Source organism: Gymnogyps californianus, chromosome 2 (assembly GCF_018139145.2).
Source record: "Gymnogyps californianus isolate 813 chromosome 2, ASM1813914v2, whole genome shotgun sequence".
Classification (NCBI taxonomy): Eukaryota; Metazoa; Chordata; class Aves; order Accipitriformes; family Cathartidae; genus Gymnogyps; species Gymnogyps californianus.
The window spans coordinates 41371846-41393381 of NC_059472.1; the positions used below are offsets into that span (position 1 = coordinate 41371846).

The window sequence follows — 21536 nt, forward strand, 5'->3', positions numbered from 1 at the left end:
TTTGTCAGCAAATAAAAATGACTCCGCTAACATCAACACCTTAAATCATCACATTGCAAAGAATCTTTCATTTCCGTTTTCCCTTGTCCATGTGACAGGCGTGGTTAATGTACAATGGGCAAGATAGAAATGTTCAGGGAATCTCCCTTAGGCATATCCCTAATAATAGAGCTTAGTCCTCCATTAAGGGTTGTGACTGATGCCAGACCTCTGTTAAGTCTAGCTGAAACCTAGAATGTTTCCAGGCCTTTTAAGTTTTATTTCTGATTCGACCAAGGTGGATTGTTAGCCTCTCTCTTAAAACCAGCTTGCAGTACAGCAAGGTCAGGCAGAGTTACCTCTCTCCTTGCAAGCCAATTGCACAAAGTTTATTTTTACCATTTTCACAAAGAGCAGAGGGAAGAGCACCTTCAAAACAACTAAAATCAAGTTACAACAGCCACTTTCCCTTTTTGTGGATGGAAAGATAAACCTTAAATATGCATCTACAAACTCAGTGGTACATCTGAACTTTCCCACTGTTAGGATTTAAGACAGGATTCAGGTTCACTTTTTTCCTCTGAGCAGATCCTTTTAACGTCTAATTGTCTGATCTCTCCAGATGAAGCATTCACTCCTTTCACACAGACCAAATCCTGGCTTAAAATATTTTGAGTGGTGACCAAGGTTACCAAGCAGTTCCAACTGGGTCTACAATCTGTGTCTGTTTCCAGGAAAAACAGTGTTCAGGAAGACTCCTTAGAAAACCAAAAGAATTATTAGACTGTAAGAGCAGGAGCAAATAATTTAGTGAAAAACATTAACATAACCATCTGCCTATATCCACTTATGCTCCCTGTTCTGCTTTCAATGATTCCTTTTAGACTACAGGATTTGGGGACTGCTATGGGAAGTGGCACTGCATTAATAAAAATATGCAGGAATATAATTTTATAGTTAAAAGTGTTGAAAGCATACACGCGACATTTAAAACAAGAGAACCAATATAAAAAAAATGATAAATAAAAAAGCGGAAACAAGTATTCACATGTATCAAAGTACTCATTCATGGACAAAAAGTGGTAGCACTATTCTGCATTCAGAGCCAAAGTCTTCTCCATTGAAAACTTCTCAATTTCTAAGAACCAGCTTGCTAAGAGAAGAATAATTCAAATGCAACTAGAAATAAATATCTTATCTAAGGTATTATCTTCTTCTCTATTAACTGCAAACTGCAAACCCCCCTAGCACTTACATTTTCACATTCAGGCACAGATTTTTATTTGTAAAATCTAATTTAAAACGGATTAACGAAATCAGCACGAAAGACTGTAAGGACATTTACATTGTGAACATCTGATTAATGATGATTTAATTTAACTTGATTAGGAACAGTTGCAAGAGAAACAGAAATGAATTCTGTTCACTGAAACGGAACATTTGTCTGGGTTTTGCACAATGCAGGCACTAAAGTTCTGAGGCTTCCATTGGTCCAAAACACTGTAGACAGCTATGACCATGAAAAAGTTAATTAAAATTTAATTTGGAAATCAGAAAGTTTATTTTGTCTCAAAGTGCAATTGTTTGGTAATTTTTAGGATAGAGCTAGTAAACACTATAAATTCTATTTTTTTTTTTTTGCTAGAATAGACAATCAAAATTTTTATATCAGCACCTAGTAAGACACTAGGAATTCCACGAAATAAACACTAGCTTCACAGCCCTGCATAAGTAATTCCTTCTATTCAAACTTCAGCTAAAAACATCATATAGGAAAAATGACTCCTGGGTATTCCCATTTGGGAGTACTTGCTCATTAGTATTTAAATGGTCTAAGATTTCACCAAATTAATTTGGACTGAGGTAGATTTATAAATGTAAAACAGTAGCTCTTCCAGAATAATTCCCTAAAGGAATTTTTTTTTAATTCCACAATTAAGAATGTCTCACTTAATGCAGATTGGAATAACACGTCTATCTTCTCATACCCCAGAAAAAAAGCCCAAATGTGTATCTTATAGATCACATTTAACTCAAGAGCAGACAGCTCCCAGCAAAAGAACTAGCTACCCTCCCCACTTCTCAGTTTTAGATGAAAAACTTTTTAAACTTAGTTTCTTTCCTTTAACATTCAGACGTGCTGCCAGAGAGCTCTTCAATTATGGACAGAACAAGACCATTACTAAAGGAGGAGAGTTGCAAGTAAGAAGTGTAAGAAGGTGACTTCTGGTCTGTAATCTGAGTTCTCTTAATCATCTCTCTGAAGTTCAGCAGACTTTTTTTGGAATGTCTCTAATGAAAAGATTGAAGATGTACAGTGAGGTACATAATGTTTCCAGCCTTTAAATATGAAACATCATACGTATGACTGGTCAAAGGCAAAGTAAATTGCTTTCCAAAAACTAAGCCATCTTATTTTACCTTGTTGCCTCAGTAGCAAAACCCAAATGAATTTGGTTTAATTAAAACAAATCTTACAGAAAGCCAGCATAACAATGACAATTAAACAAAAAAAACAGAAGATAAAGTTGATTTTCAAGGTTGCTTCATTCCAGTAGTTCAACTATTGAAAAATGTATTTTAATTTCACTTTGAAAATACCTGAACTGAGTTTCCAGCTTCGTACAACCTTCAAATTCTTGTTATGCTTTTCTCTACCAAACGGTCCTATAATACTTTTCCCCCCTCTGTGAAGTAACTGCTCACCTTAAGTCACCTCATCTCTCTGTTTTCTTCCTGATAAGCTACCTGTTTTGAGCTCTTTTAAGAGAAGATATTTAATTCAGCATTTCCACTGATTTTTTTGGTCCCATCCCTAAAGTTCTTAAGAAGCAGGACCAGCACCATAAACAGTATCAAACTCACCAATAACAAACACACAGATTAAAATCACCTCCCAGTCACAGAGTCAACTCTGTAAACCTCAAAGGGGTGTAAACAGTTGTGCTGCATTGTTTTCCTACTGTCATCCAACTCCTTTCCAGGGCCAGTGCTTTCCAGGCTATTAGTGTCTTTCACAGTTGGTTCCAGATTCATAACTTGACATTTGGCTGTATTAAGGATGCAATTGATCCGATTGCTACAGTTCGCTAAATGTTCATCATAGTTGCTACCTACTGTTGTTTATCATTGCACTAATCTTTGGGTTTTCAAAGTTTCTTTCCAAATAATTGATAAGCAGCTAAATAGCACCAGTCCTACTTTTAATCTCTTCAGGAACCCATTCCGACTATATCCACCCCATAGAAACCCCACAAGCTTACTGCTTTTGGCGTGCCACGAAGTCAGTATTTATTATTCCAGACTCTTGCTGCTCACTCTCTCATCTGCCCATAGAACAGCACATGCCTACGCTGAGGCCTGTCAGGCTTAATCAGCACGAGCAAGGGGAAGGTGCATCTCTGTCTATTCTCCCTGCACAGAAAAATACAATTTAAAGATCATGGGAGCTTTAGCTTAGTGCAAGCAACTAAGCAGGGAGCTAGTAATAGCACCTCTGAGTGCTTCCATGCTCTTCCTTGGTTCATTTAATATTGGACAGATTTTCACCAAAGAGCGAGAACAGCATGAGATAGCTGTTAATATATGCTAATTGTACAAGTGTGTCCAGTAGTCTGGTTAAAGCAGAATGTTTACAAACGTCTCAATGTGCTGCTGAAAAAAAGAAAAACCCAAAAACTAACAAGCCTGATTGTGTTTATTCAGAATAAATGATTACAAAGATGGGAGTAGTGTCCAAAAAAAAAAACAACCAACCAAAAAACCCACAAGTATTCAGGTCCAGAGATATTTTCTTAAGAGAAAACACTCAGTTTTGGATTATTTGGCTCTTGTGTGATACAGGATTTCCGGGAAAGACAAGCAGAGGTGAAGTCTGAGCCTTTCATAAGCTGCCTACAAGAGCAAGTGACAGGATTATTACCGGTATTTTATGGAAGCTAAGAGGAATTCCCAAGAAGCTCAACAGCCTTGCTATGAGGGAAAGATCATCATCCTCTACCAAGCTCCTTCTCCATTGTTTCAGTCTCCCTTCTCCCTTGTAGCCAGTCTTAACTGCATATCCACATAGGTCTGTACTCAAATAACTTTTTTTATGCCAAAAATGTCAAGATGTTAGCTACACGAATGAGAATTTAATGTTAATAAAAGGTATGACATAAAATTATGAGATGGAAGATTCTATAGGTTTTAAAGTACTGAGAAGCAGTGAAATATTTAAACATGAGCATCGATACATTCCCTTGGTGCTTGACAAAATAATGTCAACTATTGGGACCCCCAGTTACTCTCAGCTGCTACTGAACAGTAAAATTTACCAGCTATTTGAAACAAAGAGATTGTGATAATATGCAGTTGGGGGTTTTGGCATAATAAGAGGAAAAAAAAACAATTTAGTTAACGACTGTCCTTCATACATCAGTGTTTAATTAATAATGGTCTTCAGAAGTAATAAGCAATGTAACTTTACCTATATTCTGAACTGAAATATGCCCAAACCACAGATTGCCCAAGATCGCTATCAGAATACTGACTTTGGCCTTGCATTTAAAGAAGTGTTACTATATAAAATATATGCATAGTAAGTGTCCATTCCTTTCCGTTTAGGCTTAAACATTTGGCATGCAACACAATCACCACTTCATCACAACATAAATTGGGAAGAAAACAAGAAGTGTTGCCTATGGTCTTTTTAGTTTAAAACTTTAATTACTTAGCACGTGAAATGAATTATGATTAAAATCATGCAGATATTCAGATTACAAAACCAAATACTTCAAATACAATTGCACATTTAAAATTTACTCAGTCAAATGTCTACTTTGAGGTAAAAATGTAAGATTAATCAAATATACTGACCAATTATAAGCTTGGCATAAATAAATAAGTATTGATATTTTCAGAATAAAATAATCACTGAAAACAGCATTTTTAACACATATATCGGTACAAGAGATACAGCCCATTTACCCTCCTTCAGAGTGTGATCCACTCATCTGATATAAAGCCACAAATACTATAAAACTGCATACTACTAAAGCACAGCAGACAGTTTGCCCACAACATAAGATTCCTACCTGCATACTGCAGTGTAGGGCCCAGTTATTTGAAAAAATATATAATTTCAAAGATTAAGGGGTTTAACTATACAGCTTCCAAACAAGTATAGTGAAAGCTGCACAACCAAATCCCCACTGAATATTACAAAATGCCTTTGGCCAAAATTCCAAATACAAAGACCTGAAATTCAGGTCAAAAATACACGACCAATTAACATGTCTACTTTTGTGCATGCAAGTGACAGCATAAACAACTTCTGTGTTTGTGCACCTTGGTGGTTTTTTTGTTTGGGGTTAAGTAACTGTTCATGTGAAGAATCATGTAGCTGCACAGGGTTCAACTGCATATTCAAGTTCAAAGTGACCACAGGCCTACTCTCATGAAATCTAAATCATAGCATTTCTCCAGATGACAGTGGCTTCTCCCATTTCTCTAGCTTCAAGAAGAAAAAAATTCATACTTATTTTCACCACAAGTAGAACAACTAGAATACAAATTAGAACAATCTATTATAGTCTGCAATAGCTGAGGTTTGCATCTCCTGAACTGATCCACTCATATGAGCAACAATATATGCAAAATTACATAAAAACTAGAATATAAATATTATACTACACCATGAAACACTACAAACAGAATATACAAAAATTATATTAGGGCATTAATTATCTGTCAACTTATTAAACAGAACACCTTAATATTAATACAGCTTGGAAGGTAAACATAACCTACAGGCTAAGTTTTCAAATGGCTGTGTGTCAATGCAGCATAAAACATTTCCATAGTGCAAATCTTACCAACTTTATGAAAGATACTGTCCCCTTCAGAAAAATGCTTCTCCCCCCAACCCCTCAAAATAATGAAGAGTCATAAAGTCATATCTCATTTTACATTTAGTACAAGATGTGGTTTGAAACATACTAACATAGGGAAGCTTAATTTTAACACTGAAAAAAGGCTGAACAACGTTGAGAAATTAAAATTAAAAAGTTAGATATGCTATAGCTGGAAGACATGAAACCCAAAAGTCTGATCCGTGGAAGTGGGGGAGTAAAAAGACACTGATCTTTCCTTTTTTCATCTGTTGGAAACATATTGTATGACAATACAGCATGCTCCCTATATTGTACCAACAACTGTAAGATTACTTTAATTGCTGAAGAATCACAGTGTTAAGTATATCTGCTTCTTGTAGTGTCAGGCTTTCATCTGTTAGTTCTTTATTTGGAAAGGTAGTCACAAGAACAAAATCAGTTGTTGCAAATGCTGGACGGGACTGGATAATGAAATCTCGAATATCCTTAATCCTGTGGAAAGGATATGGACATGAAAACTGTGTATGATTCCATTTTGACAGAAGTCTCTGAACATTAAGATGATCAGAGAACACAAAACCTTCTAACAGACTAAACCATTTAATGTGCCCTATTGATTTTACATTTCCATTTGATCCAGATGACTAATGGTTGTAGCCTAGAATTTTTTGCTTCTTGCATAAAAAACCTGAAAAGTTAAAATGAATGTTGCTTGTTTTCTCAAATAACAGAAATAAAATTTGTAACATAGAAGTATATTGCAAATGGATACTTAACACAGAAAGTCAAGTAATTTCAACACCAGCTGTCAAAAATTTCACTATTATTAGTATATTCCCAAAAGGCTAAATTATTAATGGAAGGAGGACTCTTAAAATATACAGTGACAGTGATGAGAAAGCAGAGGGGAATTATTAATGCACTTCAATAGCAAGAGGTTCCCCCTACTTTCACTTGACACTGAACTTCTGAACAATAGTTCATAAAACAATCACATCAACAGTATAATGAGAATAATTTAGTTTTATAAGGCAAGGATGAAAAATAAATGAGATTTTAGAGATAGAAAACTGAAATTTGAGGTTTCTCTCCTAATTTAGTAAGCTGAGAATAAATCTTTGAAGATCTATTGTAACTAGTAAGTAGGTAGATTTACTGTAGCCAAATAAGCAGGGACTTCAACTTTCAGTCTTCAAGGCTTATGAGACAAGCAATGCAGTTTAGTAGCTGGTTTTGATCATACATATGGCAAGGATAACTACAAAGATTCACATCCAAGAGAAAGTTAATAACGATTAAAATAAGCTTCTGTCAACACACCCTTGGTTACAGATGTTACTGGGAAGCTTACCACTTCTACCCTTCCATGCAGGCAGAGGAAAACACATCATGGCTACAGAGGCTCCCAGTAAGGCCTACTGTTTATCTAAGTCACTTCTCCAGCAGGTGCTGTGAAGAAAGGATCCGGGCCTGTACTATCAGCGTACATTATCAGGTCTGACAAAATATGAAAAATTATCGCTGTATCTTCCTCCCAATTGGCATCTCAGCTAAAATTGCCTCATTGTGGTCTGTGTATGTTGTCAGGTGAAGAAAGCTGCACATTGGCTCTGCCCTTATTCTAAGCCAGAAGGGAAAAAAGGAAAGAGGTGAACTCCCCATATAACAATATTAACATGGAATTGGGTCCATGCTAAGACCACCTCCAAGGCAGGATTCAAGCTCAGTTTCAGCTGTGTTCTAACACAATGGTGCAGGTTTCAGATCAGGGCTGGCTTGAACCCTGCTTGCTATGAAGTGTGGGTGGAACTACTGCCCAAATCTCTGCCCTCTGCCCAAAGTTCTCTCAGCTGCACAGTGCAAAGCAGAGCTTTGCAGAACCTTGCACTAACACAACCTCTTAGGCAAATAAATGGCGTTGGCCAAGACCATTTGTGGCAATGCCCCAACAATGTCAATAAAACTGATGGCAAGCTCTAATCAGCAAACTACTAACAGGTCTAAAAAATTAGACACCTTGCAATAAAGTGCCTTCACAGTGTCATCCGAGTCAGCCACATGCTCCAACCCTGGGTCCTTCTTGGGAGGGATGACTACATAGCAAGGTTGTCCAGATTTCAGTCGCCCTGAGAACAGTTATGGCTGGTATCGTGTCCTTACAAATCACAGGACATAATTGGCTCTAGAAGTTTGTGACTTTGCAGTTATCAAATATCTTGTGTTTCCAAGTACAGAATTTTGCTTTGACAGTCAATTCATCAGTACATCTATGTTACAAAAATGACACAGAGCTATAGCATTTCAGTGGAGCTGTATTTTCTCCTTTTTGATGTTTTGCTGATATTCATTTAATGACAAAACACAAACTTACCGAAATAGTTATGGTTACCTGCATTGATGCAGAATCAATTTACCTGTGTGTCTGATTAAATCTTTGTATTAATCGGCTTCCATCTGCTAATCTAATTTGAATTTTCGTTGCTGGCATGGAATCATCAATCAGAACAGGCGCATTGAGAATGGATTTCTCCTCCTCCTCTGGGGAAGAAGGTGTGCTGACTATTTCAGGTGTGAGGCTAAAGGATTGAAAAAAAAAAACCAAACCCAAACCAGATGTTACTAATGGAATCAAACCAGAATTGAGTAATGTTTCAGTTTTCATTGAATGACTACCATGTATAGTTAGTACAAATGAGCAATGAAAATCCTCTCAAAGTTATCTGAACTAAGTATAAACACAGCTTTTCTAAGAGACACACAAATAATGCTTCCGTAGTTTGTCAATGACTGAAATATTTCCTATTTATTTTTCTTATAACTATACATATAATTATATTTGCATGATTTTAAATAGGTAATCAAGTACAAACAAACCCATCTTTGTTTATGCTTACAGAGCATGAAATGACAGTTTTTCAATACTAAGATTTATATATCGTACCTCCTGGACTATATTAAAAAATAATCAAGCACCATTATAGTGCACTAAAATGACCCAAATCACTTTAACAATTGCTTTCAGGAGCACTACTTTACAATTCTGGGCATCCCCCACCCTTTTAGAGCACAAATGATATTAACAGGTAATTGATATCACCACATCATAAGCATGGAATTTTTTACACTTAGTACAAAAAAAATATAAATCTGATTGGAGACAACCATTTGGCTGCTCCTTTCATTGCTTACGTACCTGAGACTTCATAAGCTACCAAAACAAACAAAAATGCCACACAACAGGTGTGCATTTTCTTATATACAGAACCTCCTCTCCCCCAACCTATTTTCTTTAATAATCTGAGCAAGTGCTCAGGTGAAGAAGCTATTATGTACAATTGTTCCCTATGTCACCTCTACCAGAGCTTACCACCTTCTCAGTTTTACTGAGCGCATTTCCTCATTTTTAAAAAGACGAAATATAGATTAGAAACAGTTAAGAATCATTTATTGAATTAAATTACTTGCAGAAGCATACCAGTAATACCTTTTTTTGGCAACCAAACATATTACATGAATAAGTGCAACCATGAACAGAAACCTAGAATTATTTACAATTCAACAGCTAATATCAAGTCAGCTGAAAAAGAGGCTATAAAGCCTATAATTGTTATGTGAAAAAGCTGATGATTGGCAGAGTTGAGGTCACATTACTGTTTACTCTTACTGACCAAGTTAAGCTGAACAGAGATTATGCACTTTTGGACAAAATAGTCTGAAACGTTCAGTCACAGGAATGAATTTTGGCACATTATGTATCAGTTCAATTGAATTGTACACATTAAGAGTTTTAACAGCATCAACCGACCCTTGCACCGGGACAGCAAATGAAACAGAACCAGGTGTAAGCTTTTCTAAATCATTAAATTTCATTTTTTTTACTACATATATGAACTTTATACTGTAGTTGGAGATGACACTAGAATTGGAGGAAGTGGGGGCTCCAATTAGAGGTTAAAACTTGAGCCCCTCCTCTCCCACAATCCAGCCCTTGCAGTATTATTTCATCTAGGGGAGCATGTACAATTTCTCTGGTTGTTTGCTTTTAAAAAAACAGCTCCTACTACAGATTTTTGCAGCATCATTTGAAGTTTTAATCAAATCCTAGTAAAAGTTGAGACATTTTGATATAACTTATTGCTCATTTATTTTGGATCAAATAAAAAAAATTAGTTTATCAAATTATTTCTCTTTCTTAAAGCTAACAGACTTGCCTTGTATAACTTATAATGAGTGACCGTTTACAAGGTTATATTTCAGGACACTATATCTGCTGCTTCATTCCAGAAAAAAATATGGGAGTTGCTCCCACACAAAAATAGTTTCCATCCGCATTAAGTCAGGCATCAGCCATATTGCTGCAATAGCATCTCCTATTCCCTTTGTGATGATTCCAGCAGTACAAGACAACATGAACTGCAGCTAAGCCAGAGCAGAGTGTATCCTGACTGGTCAGTATCACATTATAACTAAGTTCTGCCTGTTCCTCACTAAATGGGGAACAATTTATTTGGGTCTGCTTCCTCTATCCAGAGATTTTCTCATGAAGTTTGTACAGTACTAATCACCTTTCAGCTTCCTTTGCTCCCGTTTTAAACACGGCTGAAGTTAAAAAAAAAAAAATATAGGCAAAATTATACGCAAGAACAGGCAGAGAAATCTCATAGTCACAACAAAGCACAAAGCATCTAGCAAATCCATGAACAGTTCCAACGGAGGACTAAGACTTAACGTTTTTTAAGATTATATATAAACTTTCATGATTACTGGTGACTCTGAAATCAGGGCTAAGCCTTGTGGCACAGAATAATTTTATATTGCTTTTGTCATCTGATTAGCTTCTCCAACAGTCTCCTAATCGATTAAAACCAGCTTTTGAAATAGCATATGAACACAGAACAGAAAACCTAGCATTTTTTACCTTCCAAGTTTTTGCCCTTCGCCACTGAAAGCTTTGAATCGCAGTCTAGGCTTCACATATTCCTGTTCTTGGTGGTCTTCCATATCCAAATTAACTTGGCCACCATGAACAAGTCGCTGCAGTTCCACAGGAATTTCCCTTAATTACAAAAATAAAAGTTTCCCAATTACGTTCTGAACTGCAATACAAAATTGCACAAAAACCTTACACAGTACAATATAAGTTGATACTATTAGTATGTTTACTTTAAAAGTCATAGATGTCCAATTGTTTTATGAAATGATTTCATCCTAAAGGAAGAAAAAAATCAGTGATCTGACAGTCAAAACTTAGAACGTACTGACACGCAAAACCTAGAATGCACTAACAAAACAAGTGAAACTAAAAACCATCTGTAACAAGTAGCATTCTGAGTTAAACCACCAGAAGGAACCAAAGTGTTCCAAATTTTTAAATGCCCCATGCGTCTGATGACAAATACAGAATATATTTTATGGGTGCAGGCAGAGAAGAAGCCTGGAGCTTTTAATAATTACAAACAAGTGGAGAAAGCATTTTTCTTCACTTCACTTGAAAGACATACCTCAAAAAAGTTGCCATTTTAACTTACCCTCTTTTAACAGACTCAAGAAACTGAGCATTTGTTGGGTCTGAATAGGATCTCAACTCGCCATCATCTAAACTGAAGCCATTCCTCCATAGTTTCAGCAAAATTTGAACCTATGAAGCAAAAATGGTGAAATAAAAAAAAAAGTGAAGATAGACAAATAAGGTATTTCAATTTCATACAGATTAGTTATACAATTTTTGATCTATACTTAACAAATTTTGTAGCAGACCACAAACAAGAATGCAGATGACAAAAGAAGAACAGAGCACTGCACTGTAAATATCATTGTTAGAATCCTTTAAAAAAAGCAAATAATAGTTATAGACTACTATCTACTTCAAGACCACCTTTACACTTGGGGAAAAAGAATCTCTTAATCTGGTGTCCATGACGTAACAGATAATACAGTGACTGTGTAGTGATCTTCACAGTGTTACAATTACTTTCAAAAACAGTAAACATTTCTTGTTGATAAATTAAGAAATAAATCCATAAAATCACAAATTATTGCTGATACATCAGTTACAGCGAAAACTACTCTTTCCTCAAATTATTACATGCTGAGCTCCAATAAAGTTGATACTATCTCCATCCAGCCTCCCTTCTTATTTTGCTGCGTGCCTGTATGTCCATCCAGAGCCTTTCACTGTCAGAGCCTGCACCTCTCTTCCCTGCAACTGCCTTGCAGTCCAGCACAACTAGGCTTCCCTAGCCAGTAAAACTGACCTTCCCTTAGAAAACTAACCCTGCCCTCAGTTATGGTAACCCCACTGCAACAGGCTTCTGGCTCAGTACAGCTGGCTATTACTTCGAGGGCAGAAGGTAGTAGCTCCTGGTGTGACATGATAGCACCCCCCCAGCTGGAACCACATCCTTTGGCCTTACTCATTTCTTGGTTTTGTTTCTAGATAAGCTTAACATTTGCTCTAGCCATTCACACAAATGGCAAAGTGTAGAGAAATTTGTTTTTCCCCACTCTCTCCCTCACTTCCTGCTTTTTAAGTGAGAGGAAAGAAAGGCCAGACAGTTTTCAAAAGGCCTCTAACCTGCTGCTTCACCATTCCTAGAATACATCCATGCCCTCCAGTTTGAGATTGCAAGTCACTACTTTGCAAGTCACAACAAGAAACAATCCCTAACCTAAGAGGATTAAAATGTTAGCATAGCTAAGAGAATGCAGAACAATAGCTGGAGGAAAGTAACTGAAAGGAATGTCTGCTAAGAATTTCAAAGTGATTTACATCAGAAAATTCCATAATGGAGGCCTTAGGGGTATCCAATGAACATCTGTCCTCTGTGGACACGTTAACAATTGCTACTTAAAACATATCTAATATTTAGATATTAGTTTTTCCTCATAGACATAGTTACAGTAATACTGCAATTTCAAGCTGTAAACATTATTAAGCAGACATCTGTTGGAGATTCTGTTTCCTGCTATTCAGAATTTTACTTACATCTTGATTTTCTCCATATATATATTCAGAGTGCTTTTGTGATGAGTCACCCAATCTATATCCACCACCAGAAAATGACTGGAAAAAAGAATACACAGAAAAGCTTATTGAAATAAGTATCTGAAACAGTTTATTAGAATTCTTACATAGGTGCAAATAAAAGCATCAGCAAGCCTGCTTCTGTGATAAAAAGCAAATACACTGTTCTAACTTGTATATTTTCTAAGTGGAAAATTATACCTAGTAACCATAATCAGGCTAAGCAGGTTTTACGTGATGCATTTCAGTTTCTAATCTCTACACTTTTTCAAACATTAGTAATTCAACAGATAAGAAATTTTGATTGGGATGCAACTGCAGTTTTGGGTTTTTTTTAAAATCAATTTTAATTAAAGCAAATAATTCCAGTTCAGGTTGATTTCTAATGATTTCCCCTGAAATCGTGTGGTTCCTCCCCACTTTATTTTCTAGAGCAAGCTATTTGAGCAGATAATACACTACTGTGTTGATCAAATGCTCTGCTATTCGCAAACCACAAAAAGGTGTATTTGCTCTCATGTGGTTAGGTAAGTTTCAGAGACACTAATGTAAACAGAGATCAAAATATCTTTTAACTTTTACCTTAGCTTTACTGAAATCACCAGATGCTCTTGAGGCTTCATCTAATGGGACAGCCCCATGTTCTTTTGCTTCCTTGAAGAGTTCAGCAACAATTTTACTCGGATTATTAGAAGCCCCAGAAATCTGTAATCCTCTATATTCCGAGTCACCTGAATAAAATCTTTAGAATAGTAATGTTCATAAGCAACAATGCTTTAAATGACAAGCATAATTTTCCTCTTCTCATCAAAAGAAAAAAATTAACAAACAAAAAGCCAAATTTGGCACAAAACCTTTTCATTCTGATAACAGAAATGTTCCACTTGGTTCTGACCTTCCCAGCAATCCAAGCAGCGCTACTCCGAAGACATTTCGCTAACAAAACTACCAAGGTGCCTTCTTGAGCAGACCCCAGAGGTTAGGGGCCAAGGCCATATGTTTACGTGAACGCAGTCTTGATGCAGCCGTGGCTTTAAGCACCTCATCTTATGTGGATGCCGCCTGCTCCCAGAAAGATCAATTTCCTCAGGGATGTCCTGTGCATGAGATTGTGCCTGGGCTGCTTAGAATATAGATTTCACAACTAACACTGCCTTGGCAGAACAAGGGTAAAACTGTTGTTGGAAAGCCTGAACAGTGCCACAATTTGATCTTTTAATTTAAAGATCTAGTATACTTCCATTCCTGCCAATATCAGAAATGGAAAATTTTTAACAAATTTAATTAACCTTTCAAGGCATTTTAAAATCTGCAGAAACTGCAGCGAAAGCTAATTTGTGCTCTTTTTCTTCAACACAGCCCCATTTCTAGCTCTTGAAGATGAAAGGTTAAATTACAAATAATCAAACAGATACAGTTTTGAATGGAATTATGAAGATCAAGATAGTCCTCAAGGATTATCTTGAGGAAGGCGCTATAAATCTCTAAATACCAATGGAATAAATGCTGCAAAAAAATCTGTATATAAATAGAAAGCCTGGCAAACCTGAGTGTTTTGTCTTTGATTACAAAAAGCATTAATAACGAATAAAACAAGTGCTTTCTACTTTCCTTAACTTTTTCACTTAACCACTTGGGGCAAGGTAAATCAATTAATCCATGTGAAACTGTCTCTCAGGCCAATGACTTCAAAATGCAATCAATTCTACCGTATTTTACAATTAAGCAAAACCAGTAGCGAGTATGAAGGTGCTGTACAACCACACTGCTTTTATGTCACATAACTGGCAATCTCTTAGTATAATCTGTATTTATTATTCCAATTACTATTTATATGGAAAACCTTTAATTATTAGATTTAAAAGAATCATAGCGGTAAGGAGATGAAACAAGAATTCTCATCAGAATTTGTATTCAAAAAAGAAAGGAAGTACTCAAATATTTGAGTAATGAATACACAGAACAATTCAGGATATTTGAGAAAAGGCAAAAAAGTTTTTGAGTCCAAGTATAAGTTACAACCTTTACATCCATACAGTCACGTGCTAAGGCATCTACAGGTCCTACATGACTACAGCCAGATTCTGCTAAATACAGTTTTACTACAGCAGCGTATGGCTAACACCTACTCTAATAAGTCACATAGCATCTCTGTAGTTACTAGCTCTTTGCAGGACAGACTTAGCTCAAATGCATTCTGAAAAACAGGGGAGCAAAGTGTGAATGTCACAAAAAAACCCAATTATTTTCGCAATTGTTAAATCATTTTTTTTGTTTTAAAAATACCTTTGGTTTTCTTTGTCATCGCTCATGCTTCTCTCTGGTTTTCTCAACCTTCTAAGAGAATCAATTTTAAGACTGCCAAGAGAATAAGAGAAAAGGTTTGAAGATGACTGGTACATACACTTCACTAAGTAGTTCATATTAACTTCTGAAACTACTTTTTCAAAAACTAAGGATATCAAGTTGTTGGGGTTTTTTTGTTCCCACCATACTTTTTTTGCCAAAGTACATAGCCATTAATGCTTCTCAGTGTATAAGCAGGAAAGGGCACATGTATGGCAGTGTCATTTTGCAATAACAGTTGGACTAGATGATCATTGTAGGTCCCTTCCAACTGAACTATTCCAGCATAGGTTATGCAGAATTCTGCTTTACACCACTAGTGATCCCACAGATAACACAAGTAATATGCAAGCTCAACAGGTGTTTCAGAATCCAGCTTACCAGAATTAATTACATTTGAAATTCTTTCCACATTTTAGCTGTTTTTGTCAAGAGGTAAGCTGCCTAATGAAGTCAACATCGGCTTTCCTTGATGTCCTGGAGTCCCTGTCTATAAGGATCCTAAAAACTAAAAAGTAGTAGTTCTCACTTCTATTTTACATAATTTTAAAAATATGTTGAATGGCAACAGCACAAAGACTTTCAAAAGATGATTAAAATGCAGAATCAGATTCTGTTTTATGATAGGGACAGATCGATAAGCTACTACAGGACAAGCTAGGGTTGTTAGCTTGCAAAATGCCAGGAAAAGCTGTACAGATATATGCTCTTATCCTGTAGTACTTGATGATAAAATTCATTAATGCAAGATGTATATGAGGTAGCCGACTACCATAGGATAAGAACATACATACAATCTGCTACATGAGTAATGGCAGATCACTAGTTCAGATTTATGCAATTTGTCTGATCACTATACCTTTGAAATCAAAGTGTAGCAGAGCAGGCCATCGCTTTTTTAAGTATCAGTGTGTTGCGGTTTAACCCCAGCCAGCAACTAAGCACCACGCAGCCGCTTCCCCCTCCCCCCTCCCAGTGGAATGGGGAGGAGGGGGGTGGGTGGGGGGGAAGTAAAACTCGTGGGTTGAGGTAAGAACAGTTTAATAACTAAAGTAAAACAAAATACACTACTAACTAATAATAGTAATGAAAAGGAATGCAACAAAAAAAAGAAATAACACCCAAGAAAAGACAAGTGATCCACAATGCAATTGCTCACCACCCACTGACCGATGCCCGAGCAGCGATCCGCCCCTCCCGGCCAACTCCCCCCAGTTTATATGCTGAGCATGACGTTCCATGGTATGGAATACCCCTTTGGCTAGTTCAGGTCAGCTGCCCCGGCTCTGCTCCCTCCCAGCTTCTTGCACACCTGCTTGCTGGCAGAGCATGGGAAACTGAAAAGCCTTGGCTTAAGACAAGCGCTACTTAGCAACAACTAAAACATCAGCGTGTTATCAACATTATTCTCACACTAAATCCAAAACACAGCACTGTACCAGCTACTAGGAAGAAAATTACCTCTATCCCAGCCGAAACCAGGACACAGTGTCGATAAAACAATGTAATTCTATATCCCAGTGAAGGATCTGCTTCTTATTACTTTCTCAGAAAAAAATGTATTGTTATGGACTTAGGTCACGGGCACCAGAAATGCTTTAATCTTTTCTATTTTCTTCCTTTGTCGCATTGTAGGTTTTGTGGGGCTTGTATTTTTGTGCCAATAGTCTTAAGTTTCTTAAAGGAGCTTACACAACATGACAGCATATATAATATGGCATTTGTTCTAGCAGGGCCCAGAGACATTCTTCTATACCTGCAATTGTGGAAGGCAAGCTGAGTAGATGACTTCAAGAACAGCACTATGTTTCCTTGCAATTAATACACTGCTCATCTGAGAGCAAACTGAAGCCTACTAAAAGAAAAATCTCATTTCAGATACCATGCAAATAGCAGCCATCTCTTCTTTCTCAGACAGATTCTAGTATGATTGCCAACAAAGAGCAAGTGTTTGCCAACAGCTATCACACTGAAGTATTTGAGATACTGTATTGCAGCTTTTCCTTCAGTTGGAGTGGGAAGTTTTAATTTCATGATCTGTATCAGTAAATGGAGCTGTTTGCTTTATTTGTTTATAAACTGTGTTCTATGTAGCTGATTAGTCAACTTAGGTGGTTTCACCAAAACAAACAAAAAAACTCACCAAAAAAGCTATTATTTTCCAAGTGTCACATACTGTGCTAAAATCCCTCTTCCTGAAGATCTGCATTTGCAGATGCACTTGAAGAATGGCTCTGGTGACTAAGATCTTTTCTGCTGCTTAACCTCCTTTAAAACAGAGATCCATACTGGCAGCAGTGATTGAAAGACAAGCCAAATACAAGACTTGTTATGGCATCACTGACAGTAATGATGTAAAGACTTCTCTTCTTTAAATTAATTTTCCTTTAAATTGTTTAAAAACTGGCAAGAGTTCTTTATAAAAAATTTAAAACTATATTGAATCTTCAAATGCTATGTGAACTGCAAACACTGCAGGCCAGCAAAAGTTGGATATATACATAGATACATGTCTTTCCTTCTACCTGCCAAACCCACACAAATTCATTAAGAAGCCCTTCTTATTTCTATCACCACATAGGAGCCTACTAATGAACCTACTAATAATTTTTCAAATGAATATTTGTCTCATCAGGTACTGTGGTAAGTACAACACCCAAAGCAGCTCACTTGTCAAGTTTCACAGAAACTACTGATTTGCTGAATTTTGAAGAAGCAAAGAACTGCAGTATGTTTCCGATACAGCAAATTTCCAAATTCTATCTGTGTAAATAAACAGCAATACTGCATTTCACTTACAGCATCTTAATCTTATCTTATCTGAAGTGGGTTTAAAGTGTTTTGGAATACTGTACAGTACAAAGGTTCCTAAATAAATGCAATTTAAAAAGCATTCTGAGAAGACACAGACAATGCATTATTACAGGGATTCACAGTTCTGGATTATACACTGCTGTAGATTGCTTTTTATACAAGGAGGAGATCAAGTAAGTATGACAAAGTTTTGTGACCTAATACAATACCTATTCAACACATTTCTGAAGTACAAAGCATTTCTCACCTCTGTGATACTTTTGTGTTACTAATCTTTGTAGTTGTTGGTTTGTCAGGACACAATGACTGCCTTTTAGCTTCATCTTCGTATAACTCTGCCAAGGCCAACTGTAAGGAACAGAACTCTTTTTAGAAGTCTGTGACTCTAGAACTACATATGGAACAGAAATAAGACGAAAACTAATGCAAAATGTGTGCATCACCAGAAAAATTAAAAACATCAACATGAGAAACCCCAACTATTTCCCTAAAATCAACTTACTTTCTCCTTTATGAAAAAAAAGATATGATGCTTAATGCCATTGTCACTTGGAACTTGTACTCTGCTGTCACTTGGTTCACACTGCTTCACTAGCTACATTCAGCCTGTATTAGATTCAGAATCACAAGAGTATATACACACATATATATTAAGCATCATCTCACTAATGTTAACAAATTGAAATAAAGTTGCTAGGTAACTGTCTGATAAGACTGGGAAGCAAATAATAAATTTTACAAACATTTTACATAGAAATGGAAAAAACATAACTCAAATAAGCTTGTACTGGAATTAAGAACCAATTCAGCCTTTCTGGCTTGAATTCAAGACATCATTGCAAATACTTTAAAAAAAAAGTTTTTCCCAAAGGTTCCCCAAATGCTGCCATATCACTGGCAAGTTCATTTTTAGGAAGTTGTGTGAGGCATATCTAACATGTCATTTTTAGCAATCTTACTTTTGTCCTGAATAATACTCTATTTTGTTTGTCAAATCATCCTTAATTTCATCCCCAAACCATTTTGTTCACACTATGCAAGTAATATTAACATTTTATCATACACACCAGAAGAGGTATTAGGCTACAATTTCATTATAGTTTTATGTAGAAGAAATACACATTAAATTAAAATGAAATATCATCCGTCCTTCAAAACACACTGCTATGAACACAGGATATTAATCCCATATTATTGTGAGGCATTTTCTGCAGGGAAAAAATAGGAGCTGAGGAATTATACCTATTAAGAAAATTAAACCGAGTAACAAGACAGCTCAAGAAAACCACTGAAGACCTCCATTCTATCTGAGGATACAAGCAAATATCTTTTAGATATGTAAAGCTGTCATGGTTTAACACCAGCCAGCAACTAAGCACCACACAGCCGCTTCCCCCTCCCCCTCCCAGTGAGATGGGGAGGAGGAAAAATAAAAACGGTAAAACTCGTGGGTTGAGATAAGAACAGTTTAATAACTAAAGTAAAATAAAATACACTACTAACTAATAATAATAATAATATTACTACTATTATAAGGAATATAACAAAAAAAAAAAAACCAACAAAAAAAACCACCCAAGAAAAGACAAGTGATGCACAATGCAATTGCTCACCACCCGCTGACCAATGCCCGAGCAGCAATCCACCCCTCCCGGCCAACTCCCCCCTGTTTATATACTGGGCATGACGTTCCATGGTATGGAATACCCCTTTGGCTAGTTCAGGTCAGCTGCCCCGGCTCTGCTCCCTCCCAGCTTCTTGCACACCTGCTTGCTGGCAGAGCATGGGAAACTGAAAAGTCCTTGGCTTAAGACAAGCGCTACTTAGCAACAACTAAAACATCACCGTGTTATCAACATTATTCTCACACTAAACCCAAAACACAACACTATACCAGCTACCAAGAAGAAAATTACCTCTATCCCAGACGAAACCAGGACAAAAACTAATGGGGTAAGTCATAGATAACAAGTCCATAAGCAGACACTAAAAGGAATAGGCAAAGATCTACCCTGTACCGCTCCTAATCCAAAGACTGAGGGATGCTGAGGGAGCATAAAAGGGCATGGTCAGGCTTTTGTGCTTTCCTCATGCCACATCTCTTATGGTGCCATGACAAATCAAGTACTGAGCTGGATGGATGGATGGTCAGCTACTCTGACCCAGAAGGGTACTTCTTTGGTTTTGAACATTTTATCAATAATCACCTACCCAAAATGCCTATCTGCTTCAGTTGACTAACTAAAGACCTTATGAACCAAAAGTATTAACACAGACTTTATTACTGTTACATATTGTAGCAAAGTTAATCTCAACAAGAACCTATGAAAATCCCAAACAGTAACCAAGAAAAAAAAGAAAACTATATCCATCTTTCTCTGTTAATTATCTACAATTAAATAAAATAGGGGCAGTTTCAGTTACTAAAAGTTTCACCTGTTTTCCAATCAATTTGTTGCTAAAATATTTTGAACCTTCATACAGTTTCAAAGTCACACACACAAAAGAGGAATACTGCTAAAAGTGTTTGCAATTAAGCATTCAAGTACCAATGCTGAGTTACATTTGTGACCAGTCTCTTGAAACTTTCCCTATGTAAACCTGGGAAAAGATCTCGTCCTTAGTCTTACACCACATTTGTGGAGACTGACATTTTCATGCGGGAAAAGACACTCTTACGAAATAATCAGGAAATACTATGGCGCCAAAATAACTTCAAGTACAGTTAAAACCCAGCTACTGAAGTGTTGGGAGAGCCCTTCCAGTTCCCTGGAGAGCTGACCACCACACACACTGACCACCCACAGTCTCCTAAAGCGTCTAGTCCTCTTTCAGAGGCGTTCTTCCCTTCCCAGCCTCAAAACGGGGGAAAAAAAAAGAAAGAAAAGAAGACGACAGCCTCTGCTCAGAGGCCCAGTCCTGCCTGGCTACGTCGGGGCAGCCCCGACTGGCAACGAGAGGGGCGGGGGAACTGTGCATCGCCCGCTCCCCTCAGGGGCGGCCTGGGGGAAGGCCAGCGGCGCCCCCGAGGGGACACGGCACTCGGCCCCGCCCTGCGGAGGGAGCGGGACGCTCATCTCCACCCGCTCACCTGCAAATCCCGGGCGCTGGGCGGGCGGCCGCCGCTCCGGGGCTGCCGATCCCTCCGGCCGCCGCCGGTCGCCGCCGATACTTCCCCTTCCTGCTGCGCGGCAGCTGCCCCGCCGTCCGCCATCTTCTGAGGGCGGGGCAGGGCACGGCGAGGCGGAGCCAGCGCCGCGAGGCACTTCCGCCGCCAGCGGCGGCTGCCATGGCAACGGAAGGGCCCGGGCCGGCGTAGCCCCGCCCACCAGGCCGTTTCCATGGGGACTGTGGAGGCCTGCCACCACCGAGGGAGCTGGCCTCAGGGGGGATGCGTCTGTCAGTCTGTCTGTCTGTCTGTCTGCCCTCAGCCTCCCTTGCCCAGGAGGGAAACTGTGTGCGTGTCCCCTCGGTCAGCAGGGGCCCAGCCATGTCCCTCC

General features: G+C 37.7%; 1 protein-coding gene across 1 annotated transcript; it reads right to left on the reverse strand.

The window, feature by feature from the left end:
- Positions 1–3895: 3895 nt before the first annotated feature.
- Positions 3896–21250, reverse strand: UBXN2B (UBX domain protein 2B). Its single transcript, XM_050892049.1, has 9 exons — positions 21128–21250; positions 18284–18384; positions 15163–15234; positions 13459–13618; positions 12838–12915; positions 11381–11490; positions 10771–10908; positions 8267–8428; positions 3896–6344 (listed from the first exon to the last, which is right to left on the reverse strand). The coding sequence occupies exons 1-9, from the start codon at positions 21248–21250 to the stop codon at positions 6182–6184; spliced, it is 1107 nt and encodes a 368-aa protein (XP_050748006.1). The 3' UTR covers positions 3896–6181.
- Positions 21251–21536: the final 286 nt, after the last annotated feature.

Excerpts from the sequence above, each read along its gene's own strand:
- UBXN2B (XM_050892049.1), bottom strand. The coding sequence starts at position 21,250 with ATGGCGGACGGCGGGGCAGCTGCCGCGCAGCAGGAAGGGGAAGTATCG. Across the intron at positions 13,619-15,162 it reads GATGACAAAGAAAACCAAAG|ATTTTATTCAGGTGACTCGG; the intron begins GTATTTTTAAAA and ends ACTATTCTAAAG. Across the intron at positions 12,916-13,458 it reads GTGATTTCAGTAAAGCTAAG|TCATTTTCTGGTGGTGGATA; the intron begins GTAAAAGTTAAA and ends TCTTTTTTCCAG.